Source organism: Ceratotherium simum, chromosome 21 (genome assembly GCF_057802395.1).
Source record: "Ceratotherium simum simum isolate JZ-2026a chromosome 21, ASM5780239v1, whole genome shotgun sequence".
Lineage (NCBI taxonomy): Eukaryota > Metazoa > Chordata > Mammalia > Perissodactyla > Rhinocerotidae > Ceratotherium > Ceratotherium simum.
In genome coordinates, this window is record NC_141920.1 from 18,318,591 (window position 1) to 18,344,209 (window position 25,619).

Below are 25,619 nucleotides of genomic sequence, written 5' to 3' on the forward strand. Positions count from 1 at the left end.
ATGTCAGAAATCGGGTTGTCCTGGTTGAAATCAGGGACCTGTTGACTAGCATAATAATAAGTACTATAAATAGACTCTAACTGGTGAAATTGAGGGTAGTCAAAATATATGGGTTGGCCAAAATATTTTTAAAGCACTGTCCAGACATATGTAATGAAGAATCCAGTAAGACCTCTAGTTTTGACCTTAGGGATGGTGTCCAAGCCTTTATTCCTAAACAGTCCTGTGTCACCCATGGGATGAGGAGGATTCCTGGTTGTCTGATGTGACAATAATGGTAATTGATTTTGCCCCTAGAACAGGAGTAGGCAAACAAGAGCCCATAGCCTTGGCTACCTGTTTATGTAAATAAATGTTTATTGAAATACAGCCACACCCATTTGTGGACTTCTTATTATCTGTGTCTGCCTTTGTACTCTAACAGCAGAGATGAATAGTTGCAACAGAGACTGTATGACCTGCAAAGCTTAAAATATTTACTATCTAGCCCTTAAATGAACCTTTCATGCAACGTAGTAACCAGATCACCTAAAAGGACAGATTGCTGGGACTTCAATGAACTTTATGGAATGGACTGTTTGACCTGTTTTGTGCCTGCTTGCTAATAAACATTTGTGTAATAAATTCTTTTCTGTGTAGTAGAATTTGGCCTGAGACTTGCTTTTATTATAACCTAATAATGCAGTTGTGGGGGAATCGTTAACCTTCACTCACCTCAAATTTCTTTGGTGGCTTCTAGTTTCTGTGAGTAAGAACGTAAGGGTTGTGCATGAGTCTTGATTAAATTGGCTCAGGTGAGTTTCCAACCCTAAGCTGTGTCTTGCTGTCATGTGCCACCCAGGATCCCAGCACTTCCTCTGCAAAAACTCATCAGGCTCATCATTCCATCCTTTTTTGCCTTTATCCCCTTCCAGAGGATAAGTCTCATGAAGGCAAGAAACGTCTGTCTCATTCACCTGTATCCCTAATACTTGTTCCATCTTGGAGGTCCAAGACATGTTTGTAGAAAGGAAGAAATAGATACAGCAATATCTGAATGTGCATTAATGGAAGCTTGCTATCCCCAAACTGTAGTTGGTTAAAAGAGCGAATCCAGCAGTCAGCTAGATTAAGAACCAAGCCAGGCGTCCTCAGTAACCTACACGACTCCTATTCTATCTCAATGGCTCCTCTGTCTCGCCTCTCTTATGGAGGTGGGAGCTGTATTTGAGGGAATAGAGCCGTGTCGAGTACCATCCAGGAGCTTGATGGACACTGTTTCCTTAATTCACCTGGTAGCCCTAACAGGCAGGAGTATTATCCATGTTTTACACGTGAAAAAAATGAGGCATAGACCCAGATGGGACAAGTGACTTGCTTTAGGTCCAGGTGATAACAGAGCCAACATTCTTTTCACTATCTCCTGATGCCTCCAGGCTCAAGAGACTTTTTTCACTAATGAGTGAGCCAACGAGCACGTGAATGAATTACCTTCTTTATAGCATTTCTACAAGAGGTTGGCAACCAAGTTACCTTCTCACAAGGTAACATATTCCAGCTTTGGATGATTCTAGTTGTCAGGACAGCTGAAACCCAGTGACTCTGGATTGTGAGGGTACCAGCATTCCCAAATTAAGCCTGTGGATTCCTGTCCTTACCTACCTTCATAAGATGTCCGTGGTAATATTCAGCAAATTCCTATCCACCAAACATCTGCAATAAATTAGAAGAGGTGGTGGAAAGTAAGCGAAAGAGTGGGTTTGGATGATGCTGGAAAGAAGGTGCATTTTAATTTTGTTCCTTTTACCTTTTTTTCCCGTTGTGTATCATTTCCATGCAGAAATTGCAAATTAATGGTCACATCAAACTATCTGTCAACATATTACTGCTCTTGAAGTATCAAATTATGTTGGCAATAATGTTTCCAGCTGCCTAGGACTCCATTGCAATTTAATTTGAAAGGAACTCAAATTGCATCTCCAAATGGATAAAAAATTAATTTTACATACAAGCTATCCACCTTCACATTTTCAGCCCCATGCCCCAAATTATCTCAATTTAGGTTCAACTTTGAACAGTACATATGTTACAGCCAACTCCACATGCAAAGATGAATAGATAGAAAATTCATGAATTGGAAATCTGCTTTACTGCTCCTTTTTTTAATAAGATGTTCTGCCTTGATTAAGGTCATTAGGAGATTCTACAGCTATTGTCTTTGACAGTGGGGATGGAGGCTGGGTCCATACAGAACAAAACAGGCTTGAATTCTGACTTAACCACATGATTCCCCTTAATAATTGGAGTGTAGAGAGAGGCCTGATCCATCTCTTCATTTGTTGCATTTCCCCTGTAGTATATTAGGGTTTTGATCTGGTTTGGTCTTCAGTCATCCCCTACTTTCTATATTTACTCATTCTTTAATTTGTTTATTAAGCAACTTTCCGATTATAAAAATGAAGAGATCTAGGGGCTCTCAAGTTAGCAGGGGAGGTGATCATGACCCAAAAATATAAACAATTAACCTGATTTGATAAAGGCTGTGGAGGAAATGTGCTAATGTGTTCAAGAAAACAAATGATGGAGGCAGTCCTTCTGCTTGGGCGAGGAAGGCTTTTGGAGAATGTTACAAGGAAAGGGTGGCATTGGAGCTGGGCCTTGAATATATTGCATAGGAATTTGCCAGTAGCATCCCAAGTGGAGGGAAGAATGAGCAAAAGCATTGAGGTGGGAAAGGATTCAGTATGCAAGACTTTGTTTTAGGAATGTTGGGTTAGAGGAGTGAGCAGTGAAAAATGAGGGAGGGAATTTGGAGGTGGGAGGGTGCAAGTTGCTGGTTGGGCTCAGCTATTAGGTTGAAAATGGTCCTTCAGGAGGAAATAGTATTTTAGTAAGATCTGATGTGGAAAGGGGAGAAGTGATCAGAGGTTAGGGGGACCAGCCTGCCTTCCAGAGGCAGCTACAGGAAAGAAGAAGCTTCTGAAGACATGAGTCAGTCTCATGCACACACACACTCCTGTCCCTAAGATGTACAAGAACACAAATGGGTCTGGGGCAAGAATAGAAACAGAGGCCTGTGACCCTTGCCTACTCCTTTCCCCCAACTCCATCCCTCCACGCAAAAGGCCTCATGCACACATGTCTGGAGACTTTAGTCCTCATGCTCAAGCTCTGCCCACTCCCCCCAAACAGCCATCCTTTGGTCACCCCTTGGGCCTAGGGGTGCACATACGGAGTATGGTCTGATCTTGGAAGGACAGACCAAGGGAAGTGGTTCTCACAAGTCCTAGAAGTGAGTTCCCACTGGGGCAGGGAATTCTGGGGTGTCAGGTAGCCGGAACCGGGTCCAGAAGGGGGAGCACAGGGGCCAGGTGGACACATTGGCTCACTGACTCCTGCTCCAGGAGGAGGACACAGTCTGAAGAGGGCCAGAATTTGCTTCTTAATGCACAGGGCTCAGGACAGGGCCCCTGTGGCCGAGTCTGAGGGCATAGAGAAAGTACACGCAGAGGCCGAGTCACTTTGACTTTCCATTAGAGGAAGATTTTCCAGCTTCCCAGACAAGCCACACTCTCTTCCTACTGTTTCTCATCTCATTGGCCTGTAGGCTGTTACTCAAAAGGTCATGTGGATGGGGCCTTATCTGGAGGCAGAAACCATAGGCTCCAGGCGTGGACATATTTATACGGGGGATGTAAATTCAACAAACCAATCCCCACTGCACACACAAGTCTTTCTCAGCAATTTCCAACTTGTTTGCACCACCCCGAATGTAAACCTGAGATTCTCCCTGCTGCAGGCAATTACCAGAGCAGAAGCTGGGTGTGGCAGCTGAGGTTTGGGGGTTGGGGGTCAGATCGAAAGCATGGATGCTTCCATCACACATTTTGAAAACTAGTTTCCATTGTGTTGGTTTTCAGGACATTCTCTTGCTTGAATCCAAAAATAGATATGTTCACCCTAAAGACTCGGTGACCTGCTGGAGGGGACGGAACAGGGACTGTGGACTCAGGGGATCTGAGCTCAGTTCCCATGAACAGGTCACCATCTGTTCATCTCAGTTTAACAAATATGAACTGGCCCCTCGACAGACCCTGTGCCATGTGCTAGGGTTGCTGGACAAATAGAACATGGTCCGTTGCAGCCTGGGAGGAGTGATGGATAAATGAACAAGCAGTTCCTAGAAAGTGTGACAAATGCTGAGTGGGCTGGGCAGCTGTGCAAAGTGATGTGGGAGCCCAGAGCTGGAGACTTGTCTGTGTGGCCCTGGGTAGGTCACGTCCCTTCATTGGCCTCAATTCCCTAAGCCAGAGAGCTGCTTTCAGCATGTAAGTGTTTAGCCCAGAGTTACTGCTTAGTAAATAGCCACTGTCTTTCCCTTTCTTGAACTTACAAAAGACTTTCACCTACACATATCCAACCCACAGGTCCACCAGAGGTCTTCTAGCCTTTTGCACATGAACTGAGATTTCTTAAACCTCTTAATTTCCATAGCCTGGGGAAACCCCAAAATTATCTATCAAAGTGTTGGTAACACATATGGACATATTTTCTGAGTTCCCTTTGTGTCTGGTCCCTGTGTTCCCATGTGGCATCTTATTTGGCCCGAACGAGGCATGCAGATCCCAGCCCTTTCTAGAATCCACAGGAAATCCAATCATAGCAAACCATTTTGTGGTATTTTGAGGACCTTGTTGAAGATCTAGACGTCACATGAAGACAGTCACATTGAACTCCACCCAACATTCTGCCATCTTGCTCACCCCCATCCTCTCCTATTCAATCCCAGCATCCAGTGAATTCACTTTTCTCTTCCTCTGAAGGCTGAGCACAGCTGATCCCAAGGCCCTGGGAATGCAGCTTCCACTCCAAACAAGCTTCTTAAGGCATTTCTCCAAGAAAGGCCATTCTCTCTGAGAGGAATGCCCACTGTTAGGCAGAGACAATTACCTCTGTCTCCTTACAGTTAATTTTATACTCATTAGCAGCCCTCGGAGATTAGCGCCATAATTTCCACTTTACAGACGAGGAAATGGAGGCTCAGAGATGAAGTGCCCTTGCTCAAGGTCACATAGCTAGTGAGCACCAGACTCTGGATTCAAGCTGTGCTCTGCCCGGTTCCACTGTTGCTTGTGGCCTGTCTGATGAGTCAGTCACATGTGTTTCAGAGGGAGCAAATGACTTTTCCCGTGTCCTGAACTCCCCTCTCTGGGAGGGAATCTCTTTGCTCTGTGGCAGGCTTGCAACATCCCTTGCCCTCTGTGAAAAGGCACCCCTGCCTGCCCCTTCCTTCAAGAGGAGCAGAAAATATTTCCGTGTACACTTCCACAGGTGAGCTGTGGAGAGAATTCTGTAGTAGCTGGAGACCAGGGATGGGAAGACCGGCCAGTGGTCACCTTAGCACTAAATGATTAAGTCCCCAAATCGCCATCTCCAGGGGACCGCAGGCTCCTGAGGGTCAAGCCATTTCTGTCTCACAGTTCTAGGCTTTCTCACATTCTCTCCAGGTCTCTCCAGATTCCTGGTGACTGTGACATGCCTCATATTTATGTCCTTTCCCTGGTCTCAGTCCCTCATGGTGTCACAGTGCAGAGAAAACACAGAGGCACTGGACCCTCGTGGCCTTCAGATCTCAGCTGTGCCACTCACCATGTGCCTTTGGACCAATCCTTTCACCTCACAGAACTTTGGTTTCCTCTAGGATGAGGCTAGTGATGCTTTCCCCGCAGTTTGTGGTGAGATTTACAAAACAGAGCATCCTTTCAGCTGTTGCTTACCAAGGTCCTCCTCTGAGGTCCCTGGGCTGGACATGGGCTGGAGGGATGAGCAGAGAGCACCCCTGCTCTCAAAGAGCTCACATTCTAGTGGGCAGGGACAATTTAAAAAGCTGTCACAATGGAAAATGATTAATATATGAGGAAACAGTTAACAAAAGGAGAAAGAAATAGCCATAACCTCTCCCCAGAGGCTCAGCAAGGAAGTCTTCACAGAGGAGGCAAAGTGAACGGGGATTGAAGGCAGGAGAAGGGATTGCCAAACACCAGAGGGAGGGGAAAGGCAGGGCGAAGGAGAGCCGTGGGAGAGACTGTGTCCCCTTCCCTGGAGGTACATACACAACTCTCTTTCCCTCTGGCCAGGCACATCTTCTGACTTCGCACGCTAGGCGCGGAGTCAGACAGACACAAGTTCAAAACCCCACTTGCCAATCTTGCTACTGTATACAAGTTCCTGGACCTCAGTTTATTCATCTGTAAAGTGGGTTGGCACGCCCTCCCTTACAGGTTGGCAAGGTAATGCAGGTGACAGAACCCAGCGCTGTGGCTGCTGGCCATCAATGATGTTTTGTTATTATTGTTTTGTTTGTACTTTAAGGGCATACTGGAGATCCCAAAATTATATTTAACATGGGCTGTGGCACATCTTAAGATGTTTGACAAAATGGGGTTTGAGCTGTGGCCTTAAAGGGTCTTAAGTGTTCCTGTTTTCAGTCTCTAATGAGTACAGATGGTTATCTTCTTGGGGCTTGGCGTCAGTTTTGAAGGTACACCCAGAGCAGGAATGTAGATGGGATCCTGAGCAAGGTGGGTGGCCTCCCAGCCGGGAAAGGTCTGGCATCTGGACTTGCAGAAAGGCTCCAGCTGGGCAAGGCTGGTGGGAATGCTGAGACTTCCCAGGCAAGCAGCTTCTCGCTGTCCCTGTGCTTACACACTTGTCCTCATGCCATCGTGAGTTGTTAAACCAAGCAGCAGTGGTGGCCACACCAGATCATAACCTCCCCAACTGTGGGAACCAGGGACTGTGCTTTTCACCTTCCACTCCACGGGGCTTAGCGCAATGGGTCCTCAGCAACAGCTTGTTCAGTGTCACGATTTCAAAGTCACTCATTTGCTTTTGGGATGCTAGCTCTCCTTTACACAAAGGACCTGTGAGCATGAATGTTTGGGCTGTAAGGGTGACCGTGAACTTCTCAGTTGAGCCAGGGCCAGGCTGCCCGCTCTCCCTAGCAGTGCATGAGCAGGTCTGGGCTGGTTTGCCAGGCTCCCTGACATTTCTGAGCATCCTTCTCAAAGGAGGACCACTTTGAAGTGTGTTCCTTGGTAAGGCTCTGACACAAGTCACAGAACATTTTCCCAGCAAGGACAGATCAAGAAACTCAGCTGGCATCAAGACCCACCCCTCTTCTTATTACCGCATTGGTGCAGAGGCAGCCTTACCCCTAAGCGCTTTCAAGGGACAGGAGAGACGATAGAATCCGTCGTTTTGCATGAGGATGCTACCCAGCACTGCCACTTATGACATTCAGGGTAGATACAGCATATGAAGCCTTATTATTATTTGTAGTACTATTCCTGTTACTGCAAAAGAAAAACTACCATATATCTAACGCTTAAGTTCCAGGTGCAGTTCTAACTGCTTTCAAACCACATCTCATTTAACTCCCCCCTCCCCTCCCAATGAAGTTAGCTACTATTATTGTCACCATTTTATAAATGAAATAAAAAATGGGCCCAAAGAAATTATATAACTTGGGAAATTATATAACCCTGAATTGTGCCATTTGCAACATGGATGAACCTTGAGGGTATTATGCTAAGTGAAATAAGTCAGACAGAGAAAAAGAAATACCATATCATTCCACTCCTATGTGGAAGATAAACAAACACATAGCTAAGGAGAACAGATCAGTGGTTGCCAGAGGAGGAGGGGGTAGAGGGAGGGCGAAAGGGATAACGGCGCACATGTGTATGGTGACGGCTAAAAATTAGAGTATTGGTGGTGAACATGATGCAGTCTATACCAAAACTGACATATAATAATGTACACCCGAAATTTACACAATGTCATAAGCCAATATGACCTCAATTAAAAAAAATAGTTAGCTACTACGCCACACAGTTTTTGACCCATTAAAAAAAATTTAACAATTTTGCATTTATTTTTATGTTTAGCATTTATTTATAGCAAGTGATTCTGGTTTTCCCTTTACATAGTTTTGTTTTCTTTTAAATGCATGTATTTAAATAAGAAAAAGGAGTGTAATTTACAGAAAAATGTTAATTAAATTATACTCTATGTGGCAAAAATCGTGAAGGCAGTGGCTGAGTGGTGGAGATAAATTTGAAGAGCTGTTCTCTGTTTTAGCAAAACACCCACCCCACCTTGATGACGGTCTCCTGAGAGCCCTTGTGTCTTGCACGTGTGTCTTGCAGACCCAGTGCACGGCCCGCAGAATGTGGAGATCGTGGACATCCGAGCCCGGCAGCTGACCCTGCAGTGGGAACCCTTCGGCTATGCGGTGACCCGCTGCCACAGGTACAACCTCACGGTACAGTACCAGTACGTGTTCAACCAGCAGCAGTACGAGGCCGAGGAGGTCATCCAGACCTCCTCCCACTACACCCTGCGTGGCCTGCGCCCCTTCATGACCATCCGGCTGAGGCTCCTGCTGTCCAACCCCGAGGGCCGGATGGAGAGCGAGGAGCTGGTGGTGCAGACGGAGGAGGATGGTGAGTGAGGGATGCGTGCTTACCTGGGAATGGGGAATGTTGGACATGCTTACAGAGCCACGCCTGTCAATTATGAGGTTTTTATTTTTCCTGCATCTTTATTACTCCCCTCCGTATCTGCCGCCTTTCCAAAGTCTTCAATAAAGGACCACGCAGGCTGTGCATCGCACAACTCCGGGGGGCGCTGTTCCCATAGACAACGGCAGCTCTGAAACAGATATGCACTCAAGTTTGTCCTTAGTACAGCCCCATCCTCCTTCTCACTTTATACCACCTTCTATGCCGACATTTAACCACATTGATGCCTCCTGAAAGAGAAGGGGTATATCGTATAGTTTAAGTATGTTGAGTTTGGGAGCCAGACAACTGTGGACTCTGTAAGAATTAAAATCAGAAAATACATATAAAGAGCTTAGCATGCACATCAAATGTGCCCAGAACCAAATACCCACCTGGATGCCCCACAGACGTCTCAAATTTAACGTATCCAAAAGTGAATGAATCTCCTCTCCTGTACTGACTTCTCTCCCTGTGTTCCTCATCTCAATGACCTGCATCTAGTAACTCAAGATAAAGTCGGCCTGGGTGCCTCCATTTCTCCCACCCCACCACTCCTCACCTCCACCCCCACAAGGCTCTGATTAGTCTGCTTCCTGCAGTTTGTCTTCCAACATGGTTCTTAACTTGAGACTCCAGGAACATAGAGCCACGTGTACTTCCTCTGTGTTGCATTCCTAGAACACATCACCTTTCCCACTCCTCTGTCCCTGCTCATGCTTGGAATGGCCTTTCCCTCCATGTTTGTGAGACAAGTTCTATTAATCTTTCAGATCTTTGCTCACATGCTACTTCCTCCAGGAAGCTTTCCCTGACTGCCTCGGGTGTTCCTTCTCAGGCTCCACTATGTTTTTCATGTAACTCCACCACACCAGTTATCTTATTTATGGGAGGCAGAACTTGCCAGTTCTAGGACTTCTCTAGGAAACACTTCTCTGTGGCCTTTTTTCAGTTTTCTCTCCAGCCGGGCTGCCTCTGGCCCCGTGGGGTGTCTTTAGTTAGTTCCCTGGGATGAGACTCTCAGGTGAAGATTTGTGTGCCAGTGATCGATTAAGGAGGTTTTCCCAGGGGAGACTGGGAAGGGAGTGGGGGAAGCAGAATGGGGGGCGGGGAGGGAGCCAAGGTGCAACTTCAGGCCAAGTCCAGCAAAGGGGGACGGCGACCTGGGCCTGCAGGAGAACTCTACAGGGCAGGTTATGCATCGTAATTGTTCCAAATCACAGAAGTGAGCGGTCAGCCAATGGGTAGTGCTGGGATGGGGAGGGAGGACGGACAAGTAAATTCTCAGGAACTTTTGGCTCTCTGCACAGGTAGGCAAAAGGTTAAGGGGCACAAAATGGTATAAAGACATCAGAAGGGATCTGGGCAGAGCACTGTCATCGTCAGCTACATGAAGCAAATGTCCCCGCTTGACTCAGATTAGCCTTAGAACCTCAAAGCAGAGCCTCTACCATGGCCATCCTGTCTATACTCTTGTTTCATACAAGTCAGTCCAAGGACCCTGAGTGATGGCCTCTGGTGGGATCCAGACCCACATCCTCAGCGGCAAAGTCCCATGATGAGATAGAGGAAAGAGCACCAGCCTCTTCTCACCTTGTCCCCCGATTCTCATCTCCCCTCAAGACCCAGGCTAGAACTGGAAGTTTTACACAAAGAACATAGCTTCATGGCAAACCCTTCCCGACCCCCTTTAAACTCAGCCCCGCAGCCACTTTCTTTGCAGCCCCTGCAGACTGTGCTTCCTAGGTAGCAATGGCAGTGGGGACCCAGGGTCTGTCACCTTGGCTCCCTCTGCCTTCCTGCCTTGTGATGAACGTCAGGCCTCTGTGGGTACAGCTCTCACCCTGGATCAACATCTCCAGGCAATCTGAGCTCTCTGCTTCCTGTGAACCCATTCCCATCCAACCTCCAGCAGAGAGGGTTGGGCATCCCATCTTGGCTTCATTCTGCATCTGTGGCCTTGGATTTGGCTTCTGTTAAAGCTGCCGGACTTTTCCCTAGATCTGGCTCCATTGTTTCAAAAATGTACAGCCTCTCCCTCTAGCAGGCGGAGTAAGGCACTGTTTGAGAAGGCAGACTCTGGAGCCAAATACACCTGAGACAAGTTGCTTAACCTCTCAGTGCCTTGGTTTCCGTATCTAGAAAATGGATACATTTTATAGGTTGCTGTGCTCAGTAAAAGGGATGGTATAAAGAAATTGGAATAATGTCCAGCAGATTGTAAGTTTGCAATAAATGTAGCTACTACATAAATCCAGAAAAAAAATATTTCTTGACAAAGGCTCCTTTAGCACAAGCAACCCAGAAACCACTCACTTGCCCTAGGAAAACCCTCGAGAGCTCTAGACATCCACTCCAAATGGTTGTAGAAAATATGGCATAGACTCTCAAGCAGTGGCGATGTGGCTGATACCTGATCTGAGAAGCAGGGTCAGGGCGAGAAGGGTGGTTTAGTGACAAGTGGTTGTTGGACAGGGAGGAGCCACTGTTGAAAAGCAGCATAAAAATTCAGAACTCAGAAGATGAACAATAGGGTTTGGCCCAGGAGCAGCTCAGGGCGTTTTTTCCAGGATGCTCGCCCACCTTGGGGTGCTTTCTGAGCATCACCTACATGGGTCACAGCAAATCCCAAGTCCCGTCTTTAAGGCATGCCTCAACCTCTCCCTTTCTCCTTCTTGTCACGAGGAAAAAAAATCACAAAACCTTTACCAGAACAACATGAGAGCAGCAATGCTTTGACGTTAAATTTTAATTAAACATCATTAATAAAACATCAATACCTGCTCTACCAAGATGTGTGGACATTATCCCATTAAAAACACCAACGTACAAGACGCCCGTCTCAGTCTTGTAGCTGTCCGGAGGCCCCACCTCGGGGACCACTGGGCTGAAGGGCGGTCTCAGAAGAGCACAGGCCCCCTGTATGCCAGGACTGAGCTCCTCGTAAAGAGGGGAGAAGCACCGTTTCTGTTTGCTGGGAACTCGTTTACCTCAAGGACAGGCTAGAGCATGGCTCCAGTCGATTAACTGAACCCCCCTCAGGGAGCCAAAGAACAGCTCTCGATGGGGCTGGCTGGACTCACGCTGCTGTCATCCGTGCAACAAAATTGTCTTCTGGGGAATTTGTAGAATTTGTCATTTCAGCACCCCAGCCTTTGAGGGCCTGCAAAGTAATCCACGGCTGGGGAGAGAGGCTCATGGCCGCTGAGCCCCGTTGCTTCATCTGGGAAGCAGCTGTTGATAGGAGACTAAATGGGTTCTTTATTTTTCACAAATGTCTCAGACAAAACCACGGCTCACTTATTTAGCAGTTATCTCTCTGCCTTTATCCAGACCACAGCCAAGATTGTGAAATGGAATAGAGGAGGCCTTGAGAGATGAAAACAATATTGATGATGGTCTCATTTCGGCTCCTATTTATTGACTGCCTACTCTCATAGGCATGTTATACTCAATGACTCGTTCCCAAGATTTTATTCTGAAATATTTCAAATCTATAGAAAAATTGAAAGAATAGTACAAAGTAGACCTATAAACCCTTCACTTAGATTCAACATTTGTTAACACTTTGTTACATTTTCTTTTTCATATGTGTGTATGACATGTGTAATGTATATGATATGGAAATATCATGTATAAAAAACATCATATGTCAAGCTATTTGAAAGAAAATTGCAGAAATCATGACACCTGACCTCTAAACTCTTTAGCATACATGACCTAAGGATAAGGACATTCTCCAACATAGCCACAATAGTGCAGAACATCTAAGTAATTAGTATTCATTTAAAAATAATCAAGTAGACAATCCACATTCACATTTCCAATAACATTAAGCTTGATTTTATGTGTCAAAACCAGAATATGAGACATTTTTGGCAAAAATACTACGGATTGGTGATGTATATTTCTCAGTGTACCGTGTCAAGTGGTACATAATGTGAGGGAGCCTCTCTCCTGTGGTGCTGCATTTGGTCACTTAGATAAGATGGGGACCACTCAGACCCTCCACTCTAAGTGTGGTACCTTTTCCCTTTGGAAATCAGCTAATCTGTGCAGTGATACTTTGGGGTCCTGTGAGTACCGTAGTCCCCAAGAACTTCTCACCCAATGGTTTTAGCACTCCTTGATAACCTTCACCTGAATCAATTATTACATTAGTATTTACAAAACAGTGATTTTTAAATCTAGCATTCCCTCTACATGTATTAATTAGCATTCTTTATAAAAGAGCTTTTCTCCCCTCATCCCCCTCTTCATTTTTAGTATCCCTGTTGACTAGTAGATCTTTTTTTTTTTTGACTCAATGTGTTAAAATCCATTACTATTATTATTCTTTTTGATGCTCAAATGGTCTCAAATATGGCTAGCGGGAGCCCCTTCCTGTTGGCTGCTAGGTCCTTTCTGACATGTTCTCATCAGTCTTCCTTGCTTCTGGCACAACAAAACATTCTAGACTGTCTTTGGAATGTCTCTGCCCCAGACCTGGGTCAACCACTTATCTAAGGATTTCTGGTGGTGTTCAGTGGGTTGTGGTATTTTAGCACGAAGATATGTATCTTAGGTGTGCTCAATGGGATGTTATGGCCTTGAGGCTCTTTGAGTAGGTAAAGCTGAAGAATATAATTTGTTTTCAATCATGAGCTCATACTGACTCAAATCCAGCACCCCAGGATCCTTCTGTGCTTGCTCTCATTCTGTACGTATATCTCCCTTCTCCCACAGTGAGAACCCTGGTTCCCAACATCCGTCCACGTATTTTCTCATTTGCTACGTCCTGCCATGCATAGTTTCGGAATTATAATACCAATTCCCCTAACAAACAAGAAAGCTACCCAGTTAGGTTAAAGGTTTTCTGTGCAGTTTTTCTCTCCTTAGGCAGCCAAAATCCTGGCTTTCAAAGCTTCATTCTTTTCCCCTTATGGTTATATTATCAATCCGATACCCAATTAGGTTCATTTGTTTCCATTTTAAGGTTTGCCTTCCCTCCGTCCTTTTTAATTTAATTTCATTGTTTTTAACATCTAAACAGTTTCATGGTTCAACAGTCAAAACTATATAAAAAAGTACACTCAGAGAAGCAGTGCCACCATCTCTGTCTCTTTCTTGCTGTTTCGATCCACACCTGAAAGGTAACCATTTTTATTCATTTTGGATATATCTTTCCTATAGCTCATTTTGCAAAAAAGGAAAAAGTGTTTCTTTCTCTTATTTTTTATACAAATGATAACATAATAGATATACTCTAACATCTTGTGTTTTTGTTCACTTAATATATCCTGGAAATCACCCCATGTTTTGTACAGATTTGTGTCATTCTTTTTTATAGCTGTATGGGACTTCATTATGCGGATATACTGTGGTTTAATCAAGCAGGGTCCTGTGGATACTCAGGTTGTTCCCATCATTTGCTATGACAAATAATACTGTAGCAAATAGCCCTGTGCATAAGTTGTTTGGTATTTGTGGAGATGAATTTTCAGGGTAAATTCCTAACGGAGGGATTTCTGGGGTCAAAGGGTAAGTGCATATGCAGTTTTGTTAGATGTTGACAGACACTCCTCCATAGAAGCTATATCATTTTACAGTTTTTACCAGCAATGTAGAGTCATTTAATCTTAACACCAAATGTGAAAAAGCAAACAGTATTATTTTTATTTCTCTTATTTTATAATAAGGAAATTTAGGCTCCCATAGGATTTATAATAATTAGATAAAATATAATTGACTTTAATTGATAATATGGGATATAATATACTAATATCATTGATATATAATATGATTAATCACACATAATACATATATTATTTCATTTAATATGGTAGATGTACTTTAATTGTAGGGAGGACTGACATACCTGTGGAATGAGTGCCTGTATGTTATATGCATTTCTAACAAGCCTAATCATCTGGTTTTCCAGGTCACAGGAAGCTAGAAGGAGGCTGCACGTTGCTAGGGAGAGGTGCATGTATAGTACCAAGATGCCACACATAAAATCTGGAAAAGAGGAAAGTGAGAGGAAAAGTATAAAAGGCAGTAACAGCAAGGCAATAAGTAACACAGTGCAGAGTCATTTAGTGGAAGGGTGAAAAGCTATGCACACCTTAGTGAGCCCTGAATTCACTTAATTAGAGCTCAGTACATTTTTGATGTTTACAAAGATGACCTTGAGATATTATGAAGGGTAAGGAGAAATGCAATTATGATTTCGGAAGGCCCACTGTGAGCTAGGTGTCGCACTGATAGTCTTCATTCATACGGTTCACCACCAAATACCGTGGTGTAGGTGCTACTGATACAGCTGTGTGGAAGAGAAATCTGAGGCTCAGAGAGTTGAAGGAACCTGTCCAAGGCTACCAGGTAACAAACAGCAGAGCCAATAAATAGATCTCAAAATCTTATCTCTGATTTTTTTCCCCTAACCCCATCGAATATACAATGCTATACCTGGCCAAAATCTCCCTAACACTCTCTCTGCTTTATATTTTTCTATAGCACTTGTCATTATCTGAAATACATAGGCACATATAAATATATATATACGTGTGTGTGTATGTGTATATATATATATATATAAACACACATGCACATACCATGCACACACACACATATATACATATGCTTATTGTCTGCCTGGCACTTGGCAGATGCTTATTAGCTATTTGTTGAATGAGTGAATATCTGACATCAAAGTCCATGTTCCTTTCACGATATCACAGGGCTCTATTCGTGTACCCTGTTTAAGAAAGTGAGGATATGTATAATGTATTTTATCTACATTCAAAACCAACTCATACTGGCTTGCTAGAGCTAATCATTAGCCTCTCTTCCCACCTCTGAGCGCAGTGATATCACATTCATTTCTTGAAATTGCCCATGGTGGGGATATTTACACCATGGAAATCAGCAAACACATTGGTGTTTTGTTTTTCCTGGAAAGCCGGTTGTGAAACATTTACTAACACATCACTATATGGTTCCATTAAAAAGATATTTGATGCCTTAAGACATAAAAATTCATCCAGAAAAAAATTATCTTTCTTCCAACAAGACTGGAAAACACAAGTAGATTGAAATTGTCTAAATCTGTCTTGTCTCCATAAGACTCACAGACTCTAGTGGCCTCTGAACCATTTTCAAATTATTTTGATTTTTAAGTTAGTTTTGAATCTCTTTATGTGAACAACAACCAACTAACCAATAAATACGGCACCTGGAATGAGAGGCAAAAAAAGAAAAAAAAAACGATAAGCAGGAAGGGAAACTTCAGTTGACTGCCCAAGGCTCTGTGCTTTTATATAAGCTGATTGTTACTCCTCACAACTGCCCTCAGAGTTCACCATCATTAGCCCCACTTTTCAGATATGAAAATGGAAGGGAAGAAAGAAGAAGAGAAGAGAGGAGAGGAGAAAATTTTCCCTTGATTACCTTCTGTCCTGCTTTATGTTGAAATGAAAATTTCCCTTAAATTACCACCTGACTTTTAGGCACAAGAAAACATCTGGTTTAATTACAGTGAATTTCCATGAACCTACTGACAAGAAGCACAGTTAAAATTAGCAATTTTAGTGTGCTCTTTTTTTTTAAGAGAGTAAAATTATGAAGTAATTAACCTTTGTTGTAGAACTCTGTCAAAAGGATGGAAAGTTCCGTGCTGTTAGACAGAAGAAGAAATGAAATTGTGGAAAGGGAAAAGGTGGATTCATTAAAGAATTGTAAAGAAAAAATCAAGAGTAAAGTGACACAGAATTAGAAGATAAGACAAGAAAGGAATCTTTCCCCCGGAAGTCTTTTCAGAATGAGAGAGAGAGAAGGGAAAAAAAAAAAAAAGAAAAGACCCAGTTGAATCAAAAGAAAGTAAATCTGCTTCATTGAAAAGGACTTTTTGACCTGTGAAGTGGTAGTGTGGGGAGGTAAAAAGAACCTTGGCGTGGGGCTGAGACACGCTGGCTCTGCCACTAACAGGTGGTACAACTGCCTTTCAGCCTTTCTGAACCCACATGTCTACCAGGTAATGGAAGAAAGAGGTGATTTAGAAAATACTTTGGAGACAGAAGGATTCGAGCTCCATCCAGGCTCCATTCACTATTTCATTATGTGACCTTGGTTAAATTACTTGCATTCTGTACACTTTAGTGCCCCCATCTGTAGAATGGGGATGATAATCACCCAGCCTCTTTAAGGTAGACTACACGAAAGTCTACTATATGTAAAGCACTTAACACTCTGCCGAGTCCCATACTAAGTGGTGTGTGGCCAATATCAGTCATGGCAGACAGAATTTTAATCAAGGGTGTATAACTAGGAAAAACTGAACCAGGAATCAATGCAAAATTTCTGTTAGTCATGGGCAACAGAATATTTTAAAATAACTTATAATACCTCTGTAATCTCAATTTCAAACATCTCACTCTGATCAGATAACTGAATGACTGCGGCAGTGTTCCAATAAAATTTTATTTACAAAACAGGCAGCTGGTTGGATTTGGCTGAAGCCGTAGTTTGCTAACCCTTGATCCATACTCATTCCTCTAATTATTTCCTCCAATCTCTTGGCTTTACAATCCATCCATATGCTAATAATTTCCCTAATTGATATCTCCAGGCAAAACTCTTCCCAGCCCTCCAGAGTCACTTATCCAACTACCCATTGAACCTCTCCACCCAGATTGCTAATGGCCTCTGGAATTAAACCCATCCAGAGCTGACCTCCTGATCATCCCTCAACCACCACCAAACTCATTCTTCCCACAGTCTCCTCCATCTCAGTTAATGGCAACTCCATTTTATTAATGGCTTGAGTCAAAAACCTTGATTCCTCACTTTTATCACTCCCAAGGCCCTGGACTGCACAACTCCAGGGAACACCCCTCACCCTGTATTCTCTGATTGGCGCCCCCTTGCTTTGTGCGAAGCAGCAGCCCTGCTCATTCCGCACATCCTATCTATTCTCATGGCTCATCCTTCAATATGTATATGACTGACCAGGGCTGAAGGCAAGGGTGGGCCATGGAGCTGGGGGAGGGGAGTGGGAGAGGGGGAGATCTCAATGTTGTGGGCATCTTTATATGCCAGTCCGCAGAGCAAAGGAGAGGTCTCACTCCAAGCCTGCATATGAATAAATAAGGAAAGGAGAGGGATTAAATAAAAGGCTCTCCTTGGGAAGAGACACTCCAGTTAAAGGGTAGTGCTCCAGATAACTTCAGGCTGCCCCCCAAAACAGCAAAACAGTCCACTCTCCAAAAAGAAGCTTCCTGCTGCCTGATTATTTCCCTTCTCTAACCTTCCCCTCTACCACTCATCACTCCCCGGCAAGCAGACCCCTTATCTGGCCAAGTAAGGGATGAATATATCTAAATTCTTCTCTTTCCCTCTGGGTTAGAAATATTTGAAACAGGACTCATATAATCACTAGCAGAACACATTTCGACCCACCAGACTAGACCACCCCATACTACCTCTTGTAAGGTTGCATAAAGAAAGGTTATTGGACAGATGAAAACATGCTTTTATTCTTATTAAAGGGGACTAATCTGATAATGCAAAGCCAATGTCCTCTAAGAATTACAGCAAGAAACAAGATTTAAAAACAGAACAAAACACTACTCTATATTCTCAACAGAACAGATAAATAAACGCTGGGTTAGAATGTCTTCATGAAACACCAATGCATAAAGATACATGCACCCTGTATTCATTGCAGCATTATTCACAATAGCCAAGACTTGGAAGCAACCTAAGTGCCCATCAAGGGACGAATGGATAAAGAAGATGTGGTATATATACACAATGGAATACTACTCAGCCATAAGAAACGATGAAATCCAGCCATTTGTGACAACATGGATGGACATTGAGGGTATTATGCAAAGTGAAATAAGTCAGAGGGAGAAGGTCAAATACCGTATGATTTCCTTCATTAAGTAGTAGATAATAACAACAATAAACAAACACATAGAGACAGAGATTGGATTGGTGGTTACCAGAGGGGAAGTGGGGAGGGAGGAGGGCGAAAGGGATAATTCGGCACATGTGTGGGGTGATGGGTTGTAATTAGTATTTTGGTGGTGAACATGATGTAATCTATGCAGAAATAGAAGTATAATGATGTACACCTGAAATTTATACAATTTATAAACCAATGTTACTGCAATAAACAAAATAAAACAAACAAACAAAAAAGAATGTGTTCATGGAGTAGAAATTAATAAAGTAAAAAGGTTAATTCTCCCAGACGGATCTTTGTAAAAGAGTTTAGCACCATTTATTATATTTATTATTTTTATTTAATAACATACCCTGTAGTGCTTAGGGATGTACGTTTAAGGAGTAAATACTAATGAAGAGCAAGGGCATGATTATTATGAAGTTAAGAAAGTGGTTTCCTTTTGAGGGTGTGAAGTTGACTATCAATAAATTAATGAGATGTCTATTTGTTTTATACCGTTGTATGGTGGTTATTTCACAACAGAAATGAAAATATGAGGTTACTAAATATCATTTTAAACCAATAAATTTAACATTTATGGGGTACAGAAAAATTCCTAGTGAAATATACATTTAAAAACTTGACTGAAGAAAAAAAACATATAATTCTACAGCAAATAGAGAAATAGAATCAGTAATTTAAACTTCTCCAACAAAGAAAACACCAGTCCCAGATGGTCTTACAAATGCAATCAGACAAACACTCAAGGCACTGGTAACCCCAATCTTATATCTGCACTCCAGAGAGCAGAAAAAGAAGGAACACACCTCTCCTCATTTTCTGATACCAATGTAACCTTGATATCCAAGCCAGACAAGCTTATTATGAGAAAAAGGACAATTAGATGCAAATGCCCCAAACAAAATATTAGCAAACAATCCAGCACTGTATACAGCTAGGAAAAAAAATAGTTTATTTCAGGAAATCAATATTGGCCCAACATTAGTAAATCCATTAATGTAATTCACTATGTTAACAAACTAAGAGAGAGACAAAAACATATCATTACTACAATAGATACAGAAAAATCACCGGTTAAAGCGCAGCATGATTTAAAAAGAAAATATCCTTGTATACTAGGAATAAAAAGGACCTTCTTACCCTGATAAAAAGTAACTATAAGAAACCTACAAGCATCATACTTGGGGATGAAATAATAAAATAATTTTCTCTAACACTGGAAAACACACAGATGCTTATCATTATCTCCACCAAATATTGCACTGGTGACTCTGGTTGAAGACAAGAAAATTAAATAAAGAATTAAAAGATGGGAAAAGAATAAAACTATTGTTTACTACAGATGCTGTGATTATTTACAAAGATAACCCAAAGACATTTGCACACAAATTATTAGAATTAATGAGGAAATATATAGTATGTTTGCCAAAGAAGTCAATTGCATTTCTAGTCACCTAACAAGCATGTGTATTTTTTTAAAATATACTATTTACAATAGCAATAAAAATATATAGTATTTAGGAATAAATGTAACAAAAGATTTCAAAATGTATAGTATATATAAATGTATAAATCACTGAAAACCATTAAAGATCTAAATAAGAGATAGACCATGTTTATGAATGAGAAAACTCAATATTATAAAGACATAATATATAAAGACATAAATTATCTGCCAATTGATCTATAATTCATGCAGTTTCAATACAAAAATCAGACATTTTTTGAAAATTTACAAGCTAGTCCTAAAATGTATATGCAAGGAGAAAAGGCAAGAATAGCTAAGATAGTGGTGTTGTGGTATTGACACAGGGATAGTCTAATAGAACAGTTGAACAAAATAGAGACAACATAGAAATAGACCCATACATATGTGGAAATGTGGTGGAAGCAAAGGCAGCATCAGAGATTACTTGAGTCAATAAATTCTTTTTTTTCATTAAGTGGTGCCAGGATAGGGAGGAAGAATTGAAATTGGATCCCTACCTCACACTATACTTGAAAACACAATTGCAGATGAGTTAAAGACATTTAATGAAAGGCATAACTTTAAAACTGTTTGAAGAAAATCTAAGAGAATATTCTTATGACCTCAGGGTAGAGACAGTATTCTTAAAGAAGAATCTTTTATTTGGGTTTATTATTTTTGTTTGAGTTTATGCGACCCTGAGATAAGGATTCAAATGTGAGTCGTTAGGAGATGGTCCAGGACACAGTGATAAGGAAGAGAGGAATTGAGTCAGGGAAGGAAAGAAGCCAATACAAGGTGTGTCATCAAGAGAAGTACCATGTGAATAACTAGAATTTAGAACAGTGCCACTCCAAGTGTGATCCAGGGACCAGCACTGATTCATGAACTCTTTGTGGTCCATGACAAGATAATTAACAGAAATAGAGAGGAAGTATTTAAAAGAGAGGAGCTTGCATTTTCTATGTTTTTAAATTTCACTTTTACTTTTTTTTGTGTGTGTGTGATGAAGATTAGCCCTGAGCTAACATCTGTTGCCAATCCTCCTTTTTTTGCTGATGAAGATTGGCCCTGGGCTAACATCCGTGCCCATCTTCCTCTACTTTATATAGGACGCCACCACACCATGGCTTGACAAGTGGTGTGTCAGTCTGCACCAGGGGTTCCAAACCTGCGAACCCCAGGCCGCCAAAGTGGAGCGTGCAAACTTAACCACTATGCCACTGGGCCGGCCCCTCACTTTTGCTTTTTGACTTTACTTTCCCATTAATTTATTTTTTTGTATTTTTTGATAGTATTGGTCCACAATGGGTTGGAAATAATGATAATAATGGTAATAAAAACTAGGGTTTCAGGATTTGAGATAGTTTGAGAAGTATTAATAGAACATGTCTCAGAGTTAATTCAGCCAAGTGATGAGGACTAGGATACTCATTCATCAACTTTCTTTTCACTGTCTTTCATTGCTTAAAGCAGTTTTGGGGGCGTTAGCACTGATTGCTTGCCCTGTGTGGAGACCAAGTTTGCTTCCACAGCCTTCAGGTAGAGTTGCAAGTATTTTGCTGAAAGGATTAGTATATGGACAGGGCACCAACAGCATTTGCCACTGAATCTTTTATTCCCTAGCTTTATTGAGGTATAATTGATAAATAAAATTGTATATATTTAAGATGTACAACATGATGATTTGATATACGTATACATTGTGAAATGATTACCACAATCAAGTTACTGTCTGTCTTTCTTTCTCTCATACAAAAAAAATAAAAACTGATAAATTTGACTACATTAAATTTAAGAACTGATCTTTATCCAAAGGTGACATAAAGAGAAAGGGAAGACACAAATCGAGAGATTTTTATAACACATATAACCAATAAAATGATCAATAACAAAGATAGGCAAGGAACCTCTACAAATCAATGAGAAAAGGACAATAATGCCCACAAACAGTAAAAGATGTTCATGCTCTTTAGTAAACAGATAAAAGCAAATAAAATCTTGATGAAGTATCATTTCACCCTTACCAGATGGTCTAGAATTTAAAAACCTGACAATACCAAAGGTTTGTCAAGATTGGAAAGGATGTAGAGAAGTGGGAACTTTTAGAACATTGCTGGAGGGAGTATAAATTGCTGTCACCACTTTGGAAAATACTTTGGCATTGCTCATAGAGCTGAAGACATGTATGCCCTTAGTCTGCCTATCCTACTCCTAGGTATACCTCAATGAAATCTTGTATATGTTCAACTGAATGTACAAAAATATTCATAGGAGCAGTGTCCTAAGATAGCCCCATTGGGAAACAGCCCTAAAGTCCATCTACAGTAGAATGGTGAAGTAAAGAAGACTGTATCCATAAAGTGGAGATGAATGAAATACAACTATGTGCATCAACATGGATGAATCTTAAAACAATGTTGAGTAACAAATGCAAATCGTACAATACAAACACTCAATTCCATGTAAATATAAAGAAAACCAGGAAAAACTCAATGATATTTTGTCTTGGGGTACAAGTACACATTTATAACTCCAAATAAATATAAAGAGAACGATTAACGTAAGTTCAGGATAGTACATGATTTTTTCTGATGGGGGAGAGAAGAGTCAACAGTGTGGGCACGTAGGATGCTTCAATGACACAGTGATGTTTTATTTCCTAGAGTGGATAGTGAGTACATGTGTGTTCATTTCATAATTATTCTTTAAACTACACATTTATTACATATACTTTTGTCTTATATGTTTTATAAGAAAAGCTTTTTCATATAACGCAAAAATAATATGAACAAAAGTAATAAAGTTCTAGGAATACACTTTGTAAGAAATTTAAAAAGAATATATTTTTAACTGAGGGACCTAAAAATAAACATTAATAAATGAAGATTATACAGTATTACTGGTAGGAGGACTTGTTATAAAAAAGTGTCATTTGGTCCCCAAAGAAGTGAAGAATCCAACTGAAATAAAAATTCTGATGGAACATTTTTGAAGTTTTGTAAAATCATTCCAAAGTTCTTCTGGAAGAATAAATGAGTAGTGATAGCCCAGAAAACTTTGCAAATGAAGAATAATGAAAGAAAAGGACTTGTTCAGTTGAATATCAAAGCATGTTATATCAACACAACAGGGAAATACTGTCAGAGTAGAAGTTATGACTCAATGAAATAGAACAGAAAGCCACACAACATATGCGACGATATAAAATAATTTAACACGGTAGTAAAATGGCATTTTAAATCACTGGGAGAAGTTCTGACTGGTTAATTAATTGTCCTAAGAAAACTGTAAAGAACTTTAGTTAGATCTCTACTTTGTACAATACGTAAGATAGATTCCAGATGGATTAAAGTGTTAAGTTTAAAAAGAAAAAGATGAGAGTGAATCATAAAATAAATAGAAGAAAATACAAATGACTATTCACCTGATCTAGGGTGAGGAAGAGAATTTACTTTAAACTGGAATTAAAGGGGGAGACCACGTGGCCTAGTGCTACTAGCTTGATAGTCACGGTCGCAACCCCCATCAGATAGACCCTCCTTAATGGGCAGCATCAGCATCTCTGTATTCAGCTTATGTTCCACTTCTCAATGAATAAAGCTTCTCAGCTCTTCCCAAATTCCTGATGAAACTCCTCCTCCACGACATTTATAGTAGATGGTTTTACCCTCTCTTCTCAATAAAATGGAGCCATTAGGACACCTCAACTCCCCCTGCAGAGCATCTGCGTATTTTCTTCCTCTTCTCTTCTCTCACAGAGGGAAAGGGGCTTTCTTTCCACCTGCCCCTACTCCTGCCTTTTAAGGACTCTGCCAATGTCAGTTATTTTCTCTCTCTTTCCCCCCTTTCTACCTCTTACTTCAATTTTGGATTTTTCCTGGTTGCCTTTAATCATGCCGTAACCTCTCCCGTCTTTGGGGGGGCCGGGCACTGCTTAGGCTCCATATCTCATCCCTGCCACTTCTTGCATTCCCCTTTCCTTCTCAGCCAGAATAGTTTACTTGTCTCAGCACAATCCCTCCCCCTCCACTCTCTTCTCCACCCACTGTAGGATGGCTTGTGACACCAATGTTCTCCCTAAATTACTCTTGCTCGGGTCACAAGTAACTTTGAAGACACTAAATTCAATGGGCACATACAAGGTCGTATCTTACTTGACTACTCAGCCACATTTGTCACTGTTAACCAGTCCCTTATTGGTCCTCTCTTGGCTGCTTCGATGACAGCTCACCTTCCTGGTTTTCCCGTTGTTTCTCTAACATAGTCTCCCAGTTTCTTCATTTCTTTGTTTTTCTCCTAATTGTTAAGATTGGAATTTCTCTTGCCTTAGTCTTAGACCTGCTTTTTTTGTTTTTCTCTATGCTCTTGCTACAAGATCTATTCCCTACCCGTGGTTTCAATTTCTAAACATTGGCTCCAGTCTCATATATCCAACTGCTACTCAACATTGCCACTTGGGTGTTCTACACACACCTCAAATGAAGTACAACAAAAACTGAGCTCACCAGCTTCCTTTTCAAAACTAGTCCTCCTCTAGGCTCCCTCTCTGTGAACAACTCTCTGGTCCACCCCAGTTGTATAGAACAGAAGAGCTGGGGTCTTCCTTGACACATCTCTTCCCTCCTTCACTCTTATCCATCGTCACCAAATCACGTTAGTTTAGCACCCCCAAATCTCCTACACAGTCTACTCTCTTCTACACTACCATTGCCCTGGTCCCAGCTACCATCTTTTCTCCTCAGGATGGTATTTCTCTCTCCCCTCTTGCCCTCACAAAGCTGCTCACCGCACTCCAACACCCATTCTCCTCCCTTTTGCCCTAGGAACTTCTACTTATCCATCAACTCTAACTTACTTTCCACTTATTACCCTGACTTGCTAGACTAGATTTTCTTTACTTGTTGTAATTCTCCCGACACCTTGTGCCTTTACCTCAAAGTCCTGATAACAACTTTAAAAATTAATTAGGAGTGTAATTATTCATTTAATGTCTGTCTCCCTTTCCAGAATACAAGCTTTATCAAGGATTTGACTATATCTTTCTTTGTCACTGGTGCATCCCTAGTGTCCATCACAATCCCTTGATCATATTAAATTTTCAACAAATATTTGTGGCAAGGATGAATGGATTAGGAAAAGCAATAAGAGATCTGACTACAAAAGCTTCTACATACCTAAAAGATTTAAAAAGCAAATGAAAAACTGGCAAAAATATTTGTAACCTATGCAAAAAAGTTATGTTCTTTTAAAAAAACAGATTATAATTACAAGCCCATAAGACAACAATGAACAAAAATGAAGAGCCATCCAGGAAAATGAGCACAGGGTATAGAAAGCATGTTCATAAAAGAATCGATGAAAATGGCCAATTAAACTGAGAAAGAAATCTGCACTCTCCAGCATTTTAAAAAAATATACATACACATACACTTAATTTTTTAAATAGTCAGTGTTGGCAAGGATTGGAAATAGGCATATTCTTCTGTTGGGGAGCCCAGAATGATACAAACTTTCTGGAAGCCAATCTGGTAATATGTGTCAAAAGCTTTAAAAGTAAAATAGTTCATCTACTTTGACCTAATAAATTAATTTCCAAGAATTTATCTTAGGGACATCAGCTGAGTTGCATGCAAATACTTATTTATAAGAATGCTCA

General features: G+C 41.5%; 1 protein-coding gene across 1 annotated transcript in view; it reads left to right on the top strand.

Annotated features, from left to right (window-relative positions):
• The window catches only part of PTPRT (protein tyrosine phosphatase receptor type T), a 1,015,836-nt gene that overhangs the window by 632,590 nt on the left and 357,627 nt on the right, over positions 1-25,619 (top strand). Inside the window, exon 8 of the mRNA XM_087445249.1 lies at positions 8,190-8,486. Coding sequence (XP_087301375.1) covers positions 8,190-8,486 — 297 coding nt within the window. The remainder of the gene's footprint in view (positions 1-8,189; positions 8,487-25,619) is intronic.